The following is a 19,861-nucleotide window of genomic DNA, read 5'->3' on the forward strand; positions in this document are numbered from 1 at the left end:
TAAAGTATTTGTTTTGCAGTATTAGGCAAACTGCCTTCTCCTCCTGTGCACCAGAGGCATGGAATTAGAGGTCGACCGATTATGATTTTTCAACGCCGATACCGATTATTGGAGGGCCAAAAAGCCGATACCAATTAATCGGCTGATTTTTTAAAAACATTTATTTTTAATTTGTAATAATGACAATTACAACAATACTGAATGAACACTTATTTTAACTTAATATAAAACATCAATAAAATCAATTTAGTCTCAAATAAATAATGAAACATGTTCAATTTGGTTTAAATAATGCAAAAACAAAGTGTTGGAGAAGAAAGTAATATGTGCCATGTAAAAAAGCTAACGTTTCAGTTCCTTGCTCAGAACATGAGAACATATGAAAGTTGGTGGTTCCTTTTAACATGAGACTTCAATATTCCAAGGTAAGAGGTTTAGGTTGTAGTTAATATAGTATTTATAGGACTATTTATCTCTATACCATTTGTATTTCATATACCTTTGACTATTGGATGTTCTTATAGGCACTATAGTATTGCCAGTGTAACAGTATAGCTTCCGTCTCCCTCCTCGCCCCTACCTGGGCTCGAACCAGGAACACATCGACAACAGCCACACTCGAAGCATCGTTACCCATCGCTCCACAAAAGCCTTGCAGTGCAAGGGGAATAATAACTACTCCAAATCTAAAAGCGAGTGACGTTTGAAACAGTATTAGCGCACACCCAGCTAACTAGCTAGCCATTTCACATTGGTTACACCAGCCATTAGGCTGATAGGCTTGAAGTCATAAACAGCGCACGAAAGTGCTATTTGAATGAATGATTATGGGCCTGCTACTGCTCAGTCAGACTGCTCTATCAAATCAGACTTAATTATGACGTAATAACACACAGAAATACGAGCCTTTGGTCATTAATATGATCGAATCCGGAAACTACCATTTTGAAAACAAAACGTTTATTCTTTCAGTGAAATACGGAACCGTTCGGTATTTTATCTAACGGGTGGCATCCCTAAGTCTAAATATTCTTGTTACATTGAAGGTTGTGCAATGTATGTCGTAATTACGTAAAATTCTGGGAAATTAGTTCTCAATGAGCCAGGCTGCCCAAACTGTTGCATATACCCTGACTCTGCGTGCAATGAACGCAAGAGAAATGACACAATTTCACCTGGTTAATAGTGCCTGCTAAACTGGATCAGTAGTTATAACTAGTGATTATGATTGATTGTTTTTTATAAGATAAGTTTAATGCTGGCTAGCAATTTACCTGGGCTTCTACTGCATTCGCGTAACAGGCAGGCTACTCGTGGAGTGCAATGGTTAGAGCGTTGGACTAGTTAACTGTGCGGTTGCAAGATTGGAACCCCTTAGCTGACAAGGTGAAAATCTGTCGTTCTGCCCCTGAACAAGGCAGTTAACCCACAGTTCCTAGGCAGTCATTGAAAATAAGAATGTGTTCTTAACTGACTTGCCTAGTTAAATAAAAGGTCAAAAAAAATATATTTAAAAAATAGGGAAATCGGCGCCCAAAAATACAGATTTCTGATTGTTATGAACTTGAAATCGGCCCTAATTAATCGGCCATTCCGATTAATCGGCCGACCTCTACATGGAATAGTCTACAATTTATGCCTTATTATGTTATTGCCACTGAATGAATTAAACATTTTGATGGGAGAGTGTAAATGCTTTTTTTTAGGCTGGATCATGTTGTTGAATTGTATTATATTGTTGTATATTTTAATTCTGTAATGTATTGATTGTTGCTGCCTTCTTGGTCAGGTCTCCCTTGAGACTGGGTCTCAATGGGCTTTCCTGGTTAAGTCAAGGTTAAATAAAAATGAATAAATGTTTTGGGTGTAGATTTTTTGGGGATTGGTTTTTATTTGACTCATTGGCATGGTTTCTATTAGTGGAATAGGTCATGGAAGTTAAAGTGGGATGTCTGTCTATCTGTTGATACCCCGCCCCAAAGGCTCTCTAGTTCTTAAAGTTAAGATCAGCATGTAGATAAATCACCCAGGTTCATTACCCAATGAAAACTTAAGACCAGACCCACCTAATGTTACAGTGCCTTGCGAAAGTATTCGGCCCCCTTGAACTTTGCAAACTTTTGCCACATTTCAGGCTTCAAACATAAAGATATAAAACTGTATTTTTTTGTGAAGAATCAACAACAAGTGGGACACAATCATGAAGTGGAACGACATTTATTGGATATTTCAAACTTTTTTAACAAAACTGAAAAATTGGGCGTGCAAAATTATTCAGCCCCCTTAAGTTAATACTTTGTAGCGCCACCTTTTGCTGCGATTACAGCTGTAAGTCGCTTGGGGTATGTCTCTATCAGTTTTGCACATTGAGAGACTGACATTTTTTCCCATTCCTCCTTGCAAAACAGCTCGAGCTCAGTGAGGTTGGATGGAGAGCATTTGTGAACAGCAGTTTTCAGTTCTTTCCACAGATTCTCGATTGGATTCAGGTCTGGACTTTGACTTGGCCATTCTAACACCTGGATATGTTTATTTTTGAACCATTCCATTGTAGATTTTGCTTTATGTTTTGGATCATTGTCTTGTTGGAAGACAAATCTCCGTCCCAGTCTCAGGTCTTTTGCAGACTCCATCAGGTTTTCTTCCAGAATGGTCCTGTATTTGGCTCCATCCATCTTCCCATCAATTTTAACCATCATCCCTGTCCCTGCTGAAGAAAAGCAGGCCCAAACCATGATGCTGCCACCACCATGTTTGACAGTGGGGATGGTGTGTTCAGCTGTGTTGCTTTTACGCCAAACATAACGTTTTGCATTGTTGCCAAAAAGTTCCATTTTGGTTTCATCTGACCAGAGCACCTTCTTCCACATGTTTGGTGTGGCTTGTGGCAAACTTTAACCGACACTTTTTATGGATATCTTTAAGAAATGGCTTTCTTCTTGCCACTCTTCCATAAAGGCCAGATTTGTGCAATATACGACTGATTGTTATCCTATGGACAGAGTCTCCCACCTCAGCTGTAGATCTCTGCAGTTCATCCAGAGTGATCATGGGCCTCTTGGCTGCATCTCTGATCAGTCTTCTCCTTGTATGAGCTGAAAGTTTAGAGGGACGGCCAGGTCTTGGTAGATTTGCAGTGGTCTGATACTCCTTCCATTTCAATATCATCGCTTGCACAGTGCTCCTTGGGATGTTTAAAGCTTGGGAAATATTTTTGTATCCAAATCCGGCTTTACACTTCTTCACAACAGTATCTCGGACCTGCCTGGTGTGTTCCTTGTTCTTCATGATGCTCTCTGCGCTTTTAATGGACCTCTGAGACTATCACAGTGCAGGTGCATTTATACAGAGACTTGATTACACACAGGTGGATTGTATTTATCATCATTAGTAATTTAGGTCAACATTGGATCATTCAGAGATCCTCACTGAACTTCTGGAGAGAGTTTGCTGCACTGAAAGTAAAGGGGCTGAATAATTTTGCACGCCCAATTTTTCAGTTTTTGATTTGTTAAAAAAGTTTGAAATATCCAAAAAATGTCGTTCCACTTCATGATTGTGTCCCACTTGTTGTTGATTCTTCACAAAAAAATACAGTTTTATATCTTTATGTTTGAAGCCTGAAATGTGGCAAAAGGTCGCAAAGTTCAAGGGGGCCGAATACTTTCGCAAGGCACTGTATGTCAAGGGAGCCTTAAAATAGAGCCTTCTAGTCTTCCATGCTAAAGAGGGGAGAGGGCTGGGTAATAGCAGAGGTCCATTTATACTCACCTTAAAATCACACTCTTTTTGTGAAAGGAACTGTGGAAAGTAAGTAACTTTTCCGACACGAAACATCCCCACATTGCTGATGTGTGTGGTAGACAGTATGGATGTGGACCCTAGTCATGGGTCTGGTTCTGGCCTGTCCATTCAGCACTTTTCTCTGGGGGATTCAGTTGGGATCACGCTGGCACTATGCTGCTGGATAATACAGGACTCTGCAATCAAAACAGGCTTTGTTAAACCCACAGCCAAGTAAGATCACTACAGCTGATCACAAGTCACAGTACAATACTAAACAGAAACACAACATGATGGTGGATGCACGTGTTGTACGCTAAAGAGAAGTTTTCAGTGATTTACAATGGATTGCTGTTTGTTTGAAAATGGAGGTTGGATCCTGGTAGACATGGGGTGAATTCCAAATGGCATCCTAATGGTGTACTACTTTTGACAAGGGCCCATAGGGATCTGGTGAAAAGCAGTGCACTATATAAGGAATCAGGTGCCATTTGGGGATGCATTCTGAGGCTGCAAGGCTGTACCCAGACTCAGAGTTATGATACATTAGGATAGATGGAAGGATATTGTAACAGAGTACAGGAATGTGCTACTTTGAAGAGTTGTGTAATAGGTACAGGCAAAATGACGGTCTGGGACTATGCATGGACTAGCATGCTGGGCAGTACTGGATGATACAGGTTGTATTGTAATGGGAAAGGCAGTAGAGTGGTTTGGAGAGCAGAGGGCTGTATAAAGGTCTTAGTTGTGGACTGGGCAGTGTAGTAGTTTGGGGTGGAACTGTGTTGGGAAAAGGCTGATCTGTGTTGTAATTGGACAGTAGGTTGTCAGTGGCAGCGGTGGCTCCCTATCAGGGCCGGATGGGGAGATTAGCCTTGTGGTGGGGTGGGCAGATTTACAGTAGGTGCCAGACAGGAGGGCAAGCCCATTACACTATACTGTAGAGACGGATCTACTTTAGCCTGTAGCAGCCAGCGACCAGGGTAAGGCTAATTATGAGTTTTCTCTTTGTGTTGTGCTTGTCTAACTGTGTTTTTTTTACTGTGTATGTCTCTCGTGTGCATATGGGTGAAAGGTTGTGCTTCGTAACAATGCTATAGCTAGGCAAACTGGGTACGCTATGTTGAGTTACTATAAGTTTGTGTGAAATTAGTTTGTGCCCAAGGGTATTAATTATAGAATTTTCTGTACATTAGGACTTTTGAAACACTTCAAATATACAGACGAAACTGACTACTTGTCTAACTTTAAAACCAATGCTTCTTCATATGTGGCGTGTTGCATGAACAGCTTTAGTGTAGAGACGCTGGTGCCTCTTGTTTTTGTTATTATTTTTGTAAGTTCTGGTGATGGCTTTGAGTCCCATTGTGAGCTAATATGCTAACTTACTCTCTCTGATTATTCATTTGTCGAACGTACCCTTTGACCCCTCAACCCCTCCATCCCATCTTTCCCATCCCAAAATTCCATTTTTTTTGGTTCTGATGTGTCTCTTCTCTTCTCTCTCCACAGGCGAGCCACACAGGAATGCGCTCCTACATTTACAATAAGAACTCTGTGATTGGCTCGCAGGCAGAGCACGGTGGGATGAGGACGTACTTCTTCAGTGCCGACACCCAGGAGGACATGAATGGTTGGATCCGAGCCATGAACCAGGCTGCTCTCATGCAGAGTCAAGGCATCAAGAGGTTAGTCCCTCCCTTCCACCCTGCAGGCCATTCCTAGTTGTCCCCATAGTCCCCTCTATAGTTGTCCCCAATAGTCTCCTCTGTAGTTATCCCCAATAGTCTCCTCTGTAGTTATCCCCAATAGTCTCCTCTGTAGTGTCCCCAATAATTCCCTCTGTAGTGTCCCCAATAATTCCCTCTGTAGTGTCCCCAATCATCCCCTCTAGTTATCCCCAATAGTCTCCTCTGTAGTGTCCCCAATAGTCTCCTCTGTAGTTATCCCCAATAGTCTCCTCTGAAGTTATCCCCAATAGTCTCCTCTGTAGTTATCCCCAATAGTCTCCTCTGTAGTTATCCCCAATAGTCTCCTCTGTAGTTATCCCCAATAGTCTCCTCTGTAGTTATCCCCAATAGTCTCCTCTGTAGTTATCCCCAATAGTCTCCTCTGTAGTTATCCCCAATAGTCTCCTCTGTAGTTATCCCCAAGTCTCCTCTGTAGTTGTCCCCAAAAGTCTCCTCTGTAGTTGTCCCCAAAAGTCTCCTCTGTAGTTATCCCCAATAGTCTCCTCTGTAGTTATCCCCAATAGTCTCCTCTGTAGTTATCCCCAATAGTCTCCTCTGTAGTTATCCCCAATAGTCTCCTCTGTAGTTATCCCCAATAGTCTCCTCTGTAGTTATCCCCAAGTCTCCTCTGTAGTTGTCCCCAAAAGTCTCCTCTGTAGTTGTCCCCAAAAGTCTCCTCTGTAGTTATCCCCAATAGTCTCCTCTGTAGTTATCCCCAATAGTCTCCTCTGTAGTGTCCCCAATAGTCTCCTCTGTAGTGTCCCCAATAGTCTCCTCTGTAGTGTCCCAAATAGTCTCCTCTGTAGTTATCCCCAATAGTCTCCTCTGTAGTGTCCCAAATAGTCTCCTCTGTAGTTATCCCCAATCGTCTCCTCTGTAGTTATCCCCAATAGTCTCCTCTGTGGTTATCCCCAATAGTCTCCTCTGTGGTTATCCCCAATAGTCTCCTCTGTGGTTATCCCCAAAAGTCTCCTCTGTAGTTATCCCCAATAGTCTCCTCTGTGGTTATCCCCAATAGTCTCCTCTGTGGTTATCCCCAATAGTCTCCTCTGTAGTTATCCCCAAAAGTCTCCTCTGTAGTTATCCCCAATAGTCTCCTCTGTAGTGTCCCATATGGCCTCCTCTGTAGTTATCCCCAAAAGTCTCCCCTGTAGTTATCCCCAATAGTCTCCTCTGTAGTGTCCCATATGGCCTCCTCTGTAGTTATCCCCAATAGTCTCCTCTGTAGTTATCCCCAATAGTCCCCAGTAAACCCAATGACTCCTAGTCCAAACAGGGATCCACCAGTACCTCTCCCAGTAGACCTCTGCCTCCCTCTCTCTTCCTATCACCTTCTCAGCACAAAAGCAAAGCACATTTTTCCCAATTTGATCTTGATCATGTGCCTTTAGAAACATTAGCACAGTGCCTAACTGTTGAGGTTATAGGTGGGAGTGTACCTGGCCTGGCCTGGCTTGGCATGGTTTTGGCATGGTTTAGCTTGGCCTGCTTGCCTGGGACTCAGTGAGCAGTCATCCATGGCAGGACAGGCGTAGCACTGCTCTGATAGTGTCTACTCTCCTGTGCTGTGGGATGATGGGATGTTGAGTTCTGCAGCTGGCTGCTATATGGATGAGTGCTCCATCCTGCTCCTGCTGCCAGCTGAGCATGGGCCAGTCACAGGGCACAGACACGGTTCCTCCCTCTACTCCATCACAGGGCACAGACACGGTTCCTCCCTCTACTCCATCACAGGGCACAGACACGGTTTCTCCCTCTACTCCATCACATGGCACAGACACGGTTCCTCCCTCTACTCCATCACATGGCACAAACACGGTTCCTCCCTCTACTCCATCAGAGGGCACAGACACGGTTCCTCCCTCTACTCCATCACAGGGCACAGACACGGTTCCTCCCTCTACTCCATCACAGGGCACAGACACGGTTCCTCCCTCTACTCCATCACAGGGCACAGACACGGTTCCTCCCTCTACTCCATCACAGGGCACAGACACGGTTCCTCCCATTACTCCATCACAGGGCACAGACACGGTTCCTCCCTTTACTCCATCACAGGTCACAGACACGGTTCCTCCCTCTACTCCATCACAGGGAACAGACACGGTTCCTCCCTCTACTCCATCACAGGGCACAGACACGGTTCCTCCCTCTACTCCATCACAGGGCACAGACACGGTTCCTCCCTTTACTCCATCACAGGGCACAGACACGGTTCCGCCCTCTACTCCATCACAGGGCACAGACACGGTTCCTCCCTTTACTCCATCACAGGGCACAGACATGGTTCCTCCCTCTACTCCATCACAGGGCACAGACACGGTTCCTCCCTCTACTCCATCACAGGGCACAGACACGGTTCCTCCCTCTACTCCATCACAGGGCACAGACACGGTTCCTCCCTCTACTCCATCACAGGGCACAGACACGGTTCCTCCCTCTACTCCATCACAGGGCACAGACACGGTTCCTCCCTCTACTGGCAGGACACTCCATCACAGGGCACAGACACGGTTCCTCCCATTACTCCATCACAGGGCACAGACACGGTTCCTCCCTCTACTCCATCACAGGGCACAGACACGGTTCCTCCCTCTACTCCATCACAGGGCACAGACACGGTTCCTCCCTCTACTCCATCACAGGGCACAGACACGGTTCCTCCCTTTACTCCATCACAGGGCACAGACACGGTTCCTCCCTTTACTCCATCACAGGGCACAGACACGGTTCCTCCCTCTACTCCATCACAGGGCACAGACACGGTTCCTCCCTCTACTCCATCACAGGGCACAGACACGGTTCCTCCCTCTACTCCATCACAGGGCACAGACACGGTTCCTCCCTTTACTCCATCACAGGGCACAGACACGGTTCCGCCCTCTACTCCATCACAGGGCACAGACACGGTTCCTCCCTTTACTCCATCACAGGGCACAGACACGGTTCCTCTCTTTACTCCATCACAGGGCACAGACACGGTTCCTCCCTTTACTCCATCACAGGGCACAAACACAATTGTGTCCCAAATGGCACCCTATTCCCTATATAGTGCACTACTGATTAGATCCTCGTGGACCCTGGTCAAAAGTAGTGCACTATATAGGGAATAAGGAATAGCTGTTTCAATTAAAAGGAGAAAAAGTTATGGTTTGGCTAAACGGGTTACGGTTTGGTGAGAAGCTTGTGGTGTAGAAGAAAGTAAGTATACAGTGTACATACATGATGTGGCTGATCTGGACTGGCATGCTACAGCTGAGAGGGAAGGTTGGATCAGATGTTTTGTGAAACAGTACCATCTAGTGGCCAACACTGCTCAGTGCTCATTAGCAGCTCCAAAGGAAGCTATTTCTCCTGAAAATAATTGTCTGAATCTACTGCTAGTGCTACATTATAATGTTATCAGGATGTCAGCATTATCATGTAGACAGATTAGACAGCAAGCTAGAACTTGGAATTTCAGTAGAACATTAGCTAACACTCGTTTACAGTACCAGTCAAAAGTTTGTACACACCTACTCATTCAAGGGTTGTTCTTTACATCAAAACTATGAAATAACCCATAACGAATCATGTGTTAACCAAAAAAAGTGTTAAACAGATTCTTCTAAGTAGCCACCCTTTGACTTGATGACAGCTTTACACACTCTTGGCATGCTCTCAACCAGCTTCACCTGAAATGCTTTTCCAACAGTCTTGAAGGAGTTCCCACATATGCTGAGCTGCTTTTCCTTCACTCTGCAGTTCAACCCATCCCAAACCATCTCAATTGGGTTGAGGTCGGTATTCTGATGCAGCACTCCATCACTCTCCTTCTTGGTCAAATAGCCCTTACACAGCCTGGAGGTGTGTTTTGGGTCATTGTCCTGTTGAAAAAACAAATGATAGTCCCACTAAGCACAAAACAGATGGGATGGGGTATCGCTGCAGAATGCTGTGGTAGCCATGCTGGTTAAGTGTGCCTCAAATTCTAAATAAATCACAGACAGTGTCACCAGCAATGCACCATCACACCTCCTCCATGCTTCACGGTGGGAACTACACATGTGGAGACAATCCGTTCACCTACTCTGCGTCTCACAAAGACCCGGCGGTTGGAACCAAAAATAAAAAATTTGGACTCATCAGGCCAAAGGACAGATTTCCCCTTGTCTAATGTCCATTGCTCGTGTTTCTTGGCCCAAGCAAGTCTATTCTTCTTATTGGTGTCTTTTAGTAGTGGTTTCTTTGCAGTAATTTGACCACGAAGGCCTGATTCACACAGTCTCCTCTGAGCAGTTGATGTTGAGATGTGACTGTTACTTAAACTCTGAAGCATTTATTGGGGCTGCAATTTCAGAATTTCTGACATTTTCCAGATTGTCTAACCTTCATGTCTTAAAGTAATGATGGACTGTCGTTTCTCTTTGCTGATTTGAGCTGTTCTTTCCATAATATGGACTTGGTCTTTTACCAATAGGGCGCCATCTTCTGTAAACCACCCCACCTTGTCACAACACAACTGATTGGCTCAAACGCATTAAGAAGGAACGAAATTCCACAATTTAACTTTTAAGAAGGCACACCTGTTAATTGAAATGCATTCCAGGTGACTACCTTATGAAGCTGGTTGAGAGAATGCGGGTGGCTACTTTGAAGAATCTCAAATTTGATTTGTTTAACACTTTTTTGGTTACTTCATGGTTCCATATGTGTTATTTCATAGTTTTGATGTCTTCACTATTATTCTACAATGTAGAAAATAGTCAAAATAAAGAAAAAGCCTTGAATGAGTAGGTGTGTCCAAACTTTTGACTGGTACTGTATGTCTGAATATGCTCTGAACTTTGAAACTGAGTTAAAAACTGTCCATTGAGGACCTGCCCTGTCAATATTTGTAATCTAAAAAATGTGTGATTTGTATGTGTATAGTGTTGGTCTGGGAATCAGATAAATTATATCTCAGATGAATGACTCCCTGCAGAGGGAGAGTCTCTCATACATTCATCTGTGGGACAAATTAATGATCACTAGAGCTATTAAACAGAGTCATGGATGAAGAGGCTTCCCCAAGCTATTTGTTTAAAGACAAAATGGCTGTCATTTCGACTCTCAAGGGGAACCCAGCCTGCCTCCGATTCAAAGAGCCTCACTTAGTTACACTCCCCTCTCCATGAAAATATGTGGGTGTTAAAAACATATTGAAAACCCCTCCCTGTAGTCTCCCTTCCCTCTTTGGAGGAACTCAGTAATGAATTTAAATGTTATTTTTTATTTCACCTTTATTTAACCAGGTAGGCAAGTTGAGAACAAGTTGTCATTTACAACTGAGACCTGGCCAAGATAAAGCAACGCAGTTCAACACATACAACAACACAGAGTTACACATGGAGTAAAACAAACATGCAGTCAATAATACAGTAGAAAAATAAGTCTATATACGATGTGAGCAAATGAGGTGAGATAAGGGAGGTAAAGGCAATAAATAGGCCATGGTGGCGAAGTAAATACAATATAGCAATTAAAACACTGGAATGGTAGATTTGACAGTAGATGAGTGTGCAAAGTAGAAATGCTGGGGTGCAAAGGAGCAAAATAAATAAATAAATACAGTACGGGAAGGGGTAGTTGTTTGGGCTATGTACAGGTCCAGTGATTTGTGAGGGAGATAAGTGTTTCCAGTTTCAGAGATGTTTGTAGTTCGTTCCAGTCAATGGCAGCAGAGAACTGGAAGGAGAGGTGGCCAAAGGAGGAATTGGCTTTTGGGGTGACAAGTGAGATATACCTGCTGGAACGCGTGCTACGGGTGGGTGCTGCTATGGTGACCAGCGAGCAGAGATAAGGCGGGACTTTACCTAGCAGGGTCTTGTAGATGACCTGGAGCCAGTGGGTTTGGCGACGAGTATGAAGCGAGGGCCAGCCAATGAGAGCGTACAGGTCGCAGTGGTGGGTAGTATATGGGGCTTTGGTGACAAAACGGATGGCACTGTGATAGACTGCATCCAATTTGTTGAGTTGGGTGTTGGAGGCTATTTTGTAAATGGCATCGCCGAAGTCGAGGATCGGTAAGATGGTCAGTTCTACGAGGGGATGTTTGGCAGCCTGGGTGAAGGATGCTTTGTTGCAAAATAGGAAGCCAATTCTAGATTTAACTTTGGATTGGAGATGTTTTATGTGAGTCTGGAAGGAGAGTTTAGTCTAACCAGACACCTAGGTATTTGTAGTTGTCCACATATTCTAAGTCAGAATCGTCCAGAGTAGTGATGCTGGGCGGGCGGGCAGGTGCAGGCAGCGATCGGTTGAAGAGCATGCATTTAGTTTTACTTGCATTTAAGAGCAGTTGGAGACCACGGAAGGAGAGTTGTATGGCATTGAAGCTCGTCTGGAGGGTTGTTAACATAGTGTCCAAAGAAGGGCCAGAGGTATACAGAATGGTGTCGTCTGCGTAGTGGTGGATCAGAGACTCACCAGCAGCAAGAGCGACTAATGGACATTTGAATGCCTTCACTAGTATCACTCAGGTGGGAAATAGCATTGAGTCAGTCAACTCAGGTTAATGGAGGTGTCCATGTACTTTACCATAATGTAGTCTACTGTATTAATATCCGAGGGAGAGGAGGAATGAATAGCATTAATATTTTGTTTTAAGACACAGAACTTAAATATTTTATGCATTACTATAGGTCACTAAGTCCTTGACTTGCATTCAGGGAATATATACTGAACAAAAATATAAATGCAACATGTAAAGTATTGGTCCCATGTTTCATGAGCTGAAATAAAAGATTGCAGAAATGTTCCAAAAAGCTTATTTCTCTCAAATTTTGTGCACAAATTGGTTTACATCCCTGTTAGTGAGAATTTCTGTTTTGCCAAGATAATCCATACACCTGACAGGTGTGGCATATCAAGAAACTGATTAAACAGCATGATCATTACACAGGTGAAACTTGTGCTGGGGACAATAGAAGCCACTCTAAAATGTGCAGTTTTGTCACACAACACAATGAGACATGTCTCAAGTTTTGAGGGAGCGTGCAATTGGCATGCTGACTGCAGGAATGTCCACCAGAGCTGTTGCCAGAGAATGTTATGTTAATTTCTCTACCATAAAATGCCTCTAGGCCCACCCATGGCCGCTCCCCTTCCCAGTCATGTGAAATCCATAGAAAATTAATTCATTCATTTCAACTGACTGATTTCCTTATATGAACTGTAACTCAGTAAAATTGTTGAATTGTTGCATGTTGCGTTTATATTTTTGTTCAGTATATTAGCTTGTCACTAACCATGTCACACTGAGCTGATTAATCATGTCAGTTGTTTCTAAGGTCCAGGGGTTGGTGTGATATAAATGCCAGGTTTGGCCATTGTCTTTAGCCTAGGTAACTGTAAAGTGTCTCTGTTATAGTCCAGTATCCCTGTTGACCTCTATCGCCTCTCACCCCTCACAGAGAGGCAGTCACAGAGAGACCAGAAATGTCAGTGCAGCAGGCAGTACCACAGACCAACCACGTTAACAACAACAACACCAGTAAGAGCCCCTCCCAGTCGCGTTCAGGGAGCCTCCAGCGGCCCGAGAGAGAGGAGCCTCCGGAGGGGGAGATCCGACTGAGCCAGGGGGACGAGGAGAGGTACGTGTTGGAGGCTCGTAGAAAGCTCAGCCATCCAGCCACGGAGGTAGAGGTGGACAGGCTCTCCCCAGACACTCTCCCTGGCCCCTCACACCCCAGGAATGGCCAGGCCCACACAGTCCTCGCCACGCTGCCCCCTGAGCAGAATGGGAACGTTGTGTATAAGAGGGGCTTTGTCCCACGGACAGCCACAGAGAAGCAGGTGCAGAGGAAGACTGCTCTGGCTCAGGTGGAGCACTGGGTCAATGTACAGAAGGGAGATCCCAAGAGGTCAGTCAGAAGACCTACATTACTCATTTAATCTTTACTCTTATCCTGAGCATAATCTTAACCTCATCCTTAGCTTCAGTGATGATAACCCTAACCATCACAGGAGGTTGATGGCACCTTAATTATGGAGAACGGGTTCGCTGTAATGGTGGGAGCAGAGTAGGTGGAATGGTATCAAATACATCAAGCACATGATTTCCATGTGTTTGATGCCATTCCCTTTTTTCTGTTCCGGAAATTATTATGAGCCGTTCTCCCCTTAGCAGCCTCAGCCCATGCCCCAATATCAACCATTCAATTGACACACTGTTTATAACAAACTTTTTATAAATGTCTCCCCCTGGTGGCGATTGTGAATGTCTCAGCTCTGAACTGCTTTTTCACTGTAATGTTTGTTGGAATAAAGTGGTCATGCCTGAATGGCTTTTGATACTTTACTTAAATGCACTTTAGTTTCAACTCCATATTGATGCTCATTTATGTACCTGGTGAAATAAGTAGACTGAACAGTTTGTAAAAGGCTCTATCTCTCTTTCCTAACCTTAGCAACACACCTACTACTGAGTACGCCCTCCCCCTCCCTCGGCGGACGCCTCCCCTGCAGCCTAAGGCCGTGGAAGTAAAGGCCTGCCAGACATTGCCAAAGACCCCCAGACTCCCGTCAGGTGGGAGCTCCCCTTCGGCGCCCCGCAACCTGCCCAGCGACTACAAATACGCCCACGACCGGCTCAGCCACTTCCGCATGTCCACCGATGAGCGCATGGCCACCAAGGAGGGCATGGTATGGCAGCTGTATGAGTGGCAGCAGCGCCAGCAGTTCCGCCACGGCAGCCCCACGGCGCCCATCTACACCGGGCCAGACTTTCTGGACACAGCCTCCTTCAGGGTCACTGTGGAGATGCCTCGCTCCATCTCTGTGCCCCCTTCCCCCTGTGAAGTCCCCCCATCTGTCCCAACCTTCAAACCACTGTCCCCCCACAGGCCACACACCCCCTCAGACAGGGTGACGGTCAGGCCGCTGGATGAGGTGCCACCTGGGGAGTCGCCCACCGGCTCCAGTTCTCCTAGACGGGTGTTTTCTCAGCTTTCTAAGGTAGGACTCTGACTCACTGGGTTTTAAAATGTTTACCAGCCTGGGACTGGCACAAGACTAAATGTTTCACAGCTAAGGAACGTTCATCTTTCATAAAAGGGTTTAATTCTCACAGTTACTGAGGTCATTTTGTTTGTAGTGAATTTCCAATTCATCTCTGTCTTAGAGGAATAATAACTTTGACACATTAACCGTTAGAGAAAGGGCCAACCATGGGAAGATGAGCATGAGAAGTAGCCCTGCTGTAATTTCCCGGCATCTTCACTTTGATGCCGGTCACAAGCTCCGAAGGATTCACACAGTCCACACCCAGGCCCTCTACACAGGTGGTAGGGTGTGTGTGTGAGTGGGAGCCTCCCCATCGCCCATTCCTCCCATCCCGGCCCAGCCCAGTCTCCGGGCTCAGACACACACCAGCCTGTGTGGCCGTGTGAGTGGGAGCCTCCCCATCGCCCATTCCTCCCATCCCGGCCTGGCCCAGTCTCCGGGCTCAGACACACACCAACCTGTGTGGCCGTGTGTGTGCAAGTGTATGACCCCCTGTGACAAGGCACTGTCCTGCGCCATCCGCACCCTGTGCTGTCTCCCTGCCGGCTGCCACACCCCCCACATGTGAGGCTGTCTTTACAAGGCTGCACCACACCAGCCTCCACGCAGCCCTCATCGCAAGCCCACCCGTCCTCACACCAAGTAAACAGAATGTCCCAGCCTCTGTTTCCTCATCATTCACCCGTAACGCCAAGTCACTAATTATGTGTCTTAAATAGAACACTGCCGCTCCGCTCGCTCACAGAATAATCAGAAACACTCAAAGAGGAGAAGTCTTTTTTTAATGAGCCACAGTGTGTGTGTGTGTGAGACCATCCAAGAAAGCAATGGTTTATGGGTACTACATTTAGTCTGCAGATGAACTTTGTTTTGGTGGATCCAGCATCTTTTAGACTGGTGATGTCTTTTTGGCTTGAGTGTGTATTTCAGGGCTGTGTTCCATGTACCTCTATGGAATATCACACAAGTGTGTGTGTGTGTGTGTGTGTTATTAGCGGCTAATTAAATTTGCCCAGGGCCTCTCAGCACCCTGTAAACATCTCCACTGTATCTCAACCATCAGCAACAGTCTCTTTCTTCTGATCTTACATTTAAATTAAAAACCTATTATACAGCAAAAAAGGATTGGCTTGGGAATCTCTGAGGGAATGGCTCACAGTGCTTCTCTCGCTGATAGCAAACAAATGTTATTTTAAGAAGGCAGGTTGGGGATAATTTATGTGTAGTTAATTCAATCTCTTGTTGTTTGTGTCCTTTTAAGGTTCTGTGAAGGGCCTAGCCAAGGAATTCTGTGTGTTAAGCAAAAATGTCAAACCATCCAAACCCTGTAGCAACTTAAACTGGGGGCTTTATTTCAAATAAGAGGAGGAAGGATGGAAATAAATACATGGATAGAAGAAAAAATCTGCTGTGTGCACAAATGAGTTTGTAAAGTTGCAGGCTTTCCCTTTAAGTTTGGGGTGCTACATCATAATGCCCAGTAGCGGGGACAGAAAGCCAGGAACGATCTGAACCACATTGCAGGCTTTCCCTTTAAGTTTGGGGTGCTACATCATAATGCCCAGTAGCGGGGACAGAAAGCCAGGAACGATCTGAACCACATTGCAGGCATATTCATCCTTGTAAATGTTCATTTATGATTTGCCATTCTGTTTGATCTGTGAAATGGGATATGTAGCCTAATAACTTGTTGATGTCTTTGTTTTCCCACAGACTAGTCAGCTAGAGAGACGGTCAATGCCAGCCATGGGCTACATCACACACACAGTCAGCGCACCAAGCTTGCATGGGAAAACGGTACAGCTTCTGTCTTGTTAATTTATCTTCATCACACACCCAGTTTAAACTATTCTCTGCTTTATATTAGGACTATTAAAGATTAATGCTGAAGGGAACTTCGATGTAATACATTTCAGTCAGAAAGCAGCACCATTATCAGCTGGTGGATTCAGTGCTGTTCTGCTCTGAAGGGCCTTGTGTGGGTGGCGGGGAGAGAGGAGCAGGTATTATAGTAGGATGCCTTGGCCCACAGCTCTCTGGGGCCTGAAGAGCTGAGCCCTCACTGCTGCTGCCCTGGTGGCCAGGTGTTGAAGTGCTCTCTCTCTGTCCCTCCCTCTCTTCCTCTCCCTGACCTGGGCCTGACCCTACTACAGCCGGAGGAGTTGACCCTGCTGCTCATTCAGCTCAGGAGTCACCAGGCCAAGATGGCTGGTGTCCACGGTGACGCCCTCCACCACCTACATCACAACGGCTTCCTAGGCCCCAGCCTGCAGGTCAGGCCCCCTCGTATCCTCAACCCCTGCAGCCGCCCTGCTCTGCAGCCCCACTCCAATGAATCGTGGATCCCCAGCCCCCAGACAAATCCCCATCACCCGCAGTCTGTGTCTCTGCTAGTGTTTTGGTCCCAGCTCCATCATTCATTGGACTGTGTGGTGTGTTGGTCGTGTCTTGTTGTACTAGTGGCTTAGGTGCTCCCCTGTTAGCATGGACTGTCTGCAGCTATAGATACACCAGCCTGTGTTGTGTTTGAATGGACGGCCTCACTCATCTGTCGGCATAATGTAGCACTCCGTTGAGCCTTATAGAGACGTGTTTCATTTGATTTGTTAAAAAACAAACATGATGTTGCTCCCAAGCTTCATATCAAGCATGTTGCTTGTTGACTATGCACCGTGCCTGTCTTCACATACATATACTGTACTGTATCTTCTGTTTGAGGTCTTTGCAAACCTGGATAAGTACAATGAGAAATGTATTTTTGACTTTTCTTACACATTTCCCCTCGAAGTCCTGGTTGTGTTGAACTGTGTGTATCTGAGAGGTCAGTCCTATTAGTGTAAAGTGATCCTGGGTATACAGGCTGGCTCAGGAGTGTGTCTCCCTAGAGCAGGGGTAGGCAACTAGATTCAGCCGCGGGACGATTTTTGTTGGAGCGAATGGTCAGTGGGGCTGGAACTTAATTATAATAATTTGTACACTGAAAATTGTATTCTATTTGAAGTAAATACCTTGATTACACAGAGTCATGATCACGTCTCTTTTTATTTTATTTGTGGGAATACTTGAGAACAGATTTCCTAAATTGAACTGAATTCCTGGTGATTTTACAGTCTCTTTTTTGACCAAAAAATCTATCCAATAAAAAAGATGCCTGTTGCTGACCCCTGCCCTAGAAGAGCCAGTCCAAACACAGTGCACTGCTCTGTTCTCAGACCTGCACAACCACAGTGAAGCTGTAAAGGTGCTCAATGACAACCCTGCTCAGTCTCTCCAAACACAGTGCACTGCTCTGTTCTCAGACCTGCACAACCACAGTGAAGCTGTAAAGGTGCTCAATGACAACCCTGCTCAGTCTCTCCAAACACAGTGCACTGCCCTGTTCTCAGACCTGCACAACCACAGTGAAGCTGTAAAGGTGCTCAATGACAACCCTGCTCAGTCTCTCCAAACACAGTGCACTGCTCTGTTCTCAGACCTGCACAACCACAGTGAAGTTGTAAAGGTGCTCAATGACAACCCTGCTCAGTCTCTCTCCATCAACACTTATGTTCTCTTCATCCTCATGTAGACATAATTCACCCATGCCAGAGATTTGGTGGCGAACTGAATTATAAACAGTATACTGCCCTATGAAATGCTTAAGCTATTTGTGTAAGCATCTCTAAACTATTTAGATAGCAGCCCTACACTACAATCTAGTTTGGTGTAAATTCTCATAATATAACTGAATCAATCTGCCTGATTTTTCTGTTCTATTTTGCCTCACTAATATTCATTTGACTGTGGTGATATGATCTCTCCAATGAGAATGAAGTAGAGATATAGAGTTGTACTGTAACAGCATCTGACTAGTCTTCCTATACTATAGCCTCCTAGCATCCTTTGCAGCTTTCTGTCTTGTGATCTGTCTCTCCACTCCTCATTGTCTGTCAGGCAGATGATACTTACATGCAACTGAAGAAGGACCTGGATTATCTAGATCTGAAGGTGGGCCCCAAGAGAAAAGATGATTTATCTCTCTTCCTCCTCTCTCCTCTGTAGCCTGCATCCTGCTCTTCCTTCCACTGTCTACAGTGTCAGCCTCTTCCTCATTCACACACCTCCTTCTGCTGCTCTCTCCTCTTCTTTCTGACCTCGTTCCTCAGGGCTGTGTGGTTTAGGTTGATGTTGGAATTTAAACTGCCTTCTGTGTGTTTTAACCACTGTTGTTTTTGTTACTAATGCTCTGTATACTGAGAATAATGCTATGCTGCATTCATCTGTGTGTCTTTACTATCAATTCAGAAAAGAAAACAACTTGAGTGCAATATGACCTTAGACATAAAATGATATGATTATTTGGCTACAGTATAAATTATAACATGTTCTATGTTGTGTCAAAGCTAGCTATCCTTGCAATTGGATAAAAGTACATTGGGAATAGTACATATTCAACCCTGAAAACATGGGGCCAAAATATCATACCTCCACTGATGGGAACTGAAGTTTCAAGCAGCACAGTACTCCATGTCAAAAACTATGTTTTGCATCATATATATTTCACTTCCCATCAGGCAGTGCTGTTAAAAGAGACCTACAATGGGCACGTTCGACATTGCAGCCGACTTTAACGGCGAGTCGAGACTGACTGATCTACAAATCACCTTGCATCCTACAGTAAATAACTACACAATATTATTTGTAGATCAGTCAGTCAGTCACAATTTACCCATGATACATCACGGATTTGATGCACTCGAACCCGGAAAATATCTTGCTGCTGTGCGGCTTCATATACACTACCGGTCCAAAGTGTTAGAACACCTCCTTCAAGGGTTTTTCTTTATTTTGACTATTTTCTACACTGTAGAATAATGGTGAAGACATCAGAACTATGAAATAACACATGGAATCATGTAGTAACCAAAAAAGTGTTAAACAAATCAAAATGTATTTTATATTTGAGATTCTTCCATTAGTCATCATTTGCCTTGATGACAGCCTTGCACACTCTTGGCATTCGCTCAACCAACTTCATGAGGTAGTCACCTGGAATGCATTTCAATTAACAGGTGTGCCTTCTTAAAAGTCCATTTGTGGAATTTATTTATGCGTTGTAGCCAATCAGTTGTGTTGTAACAAGGTAGGGGGGGACAAACAGAAGATAGCCCTATTTAGTGAAATACCAAGTCCATATTATGGCAAGAACAGCTCAAATAAGCAAAGAGAAACCACAGTCCATCATTACTTCAAGACCTGAAGATTAGTCAATACGGAGAATTTCAAGAACTTTGATAGTTTCTTCAAGTGCAGTCGCAAAAACCATCAAGCACTATGATGAAACT

At 44.8% G+C, this 19,861-nt stretch overlaps 1 protein-coding gene across 4 annotated transcripts in view; it reads left to right on the forward strand.

Annotated features, from left to right (window-relative positions):
• The window catches only part of LOC139384915 (pleckstrin homology domain-containing family A member 7-like), a 147,613-nt gene that overhangs the window by 104,377 nt on the left and 23,375 nt on the right, over window positions 1–19,861 (forward strand). For 3 of the 4 annotated variants that reach the window (XM_071129817.1, XM_071129818.1, XM_071129819.1), the window contains 5 exons: window positions 5,296–5,471; window positions 12,947–13,396; window positions 13,943–14,489; window positions 16,251–16,334; window positions 18,471–18,524. In XM_071129817.1, coding sequence (XP_070985918.1) covers window positions 5,296–5,471; window positions 12,947–13,396; window positions 13,943–14,489; window positions 16,251–16,334; window positions 18,471–18,524 — 1,311 coding nt within the window. Of the gene's footprint in view, window positions 1–5,295; window positions 5,472–12,946; window positions 13,397–13,942; window positions 14,490–16,250; window positions 16,335–16,690; window positions 16,811–18,470; window positions 18,525–19,861 lie in introns of all 4 variants that reach the window. The other variant, XM_071129816.1, reaches the window with a different exon arrangement.

The sequence above is a fragment of the Oncorhynchus clarkii genome, chromosome 26 (assembly GCF_045791955.1).
Source record: "Oncorhynchus clarkii lewisi isolate Uvic-CL-2024 chromosome 26, UVic_Ocla_1.0, whole genome shotgun sequence".
NCBI lineage: Eukaryota > Metazoa > Chordata > Actinopteri > Salmoniformes > Salmonidae > Oncorhynchus > Oncorhynchus clarkii.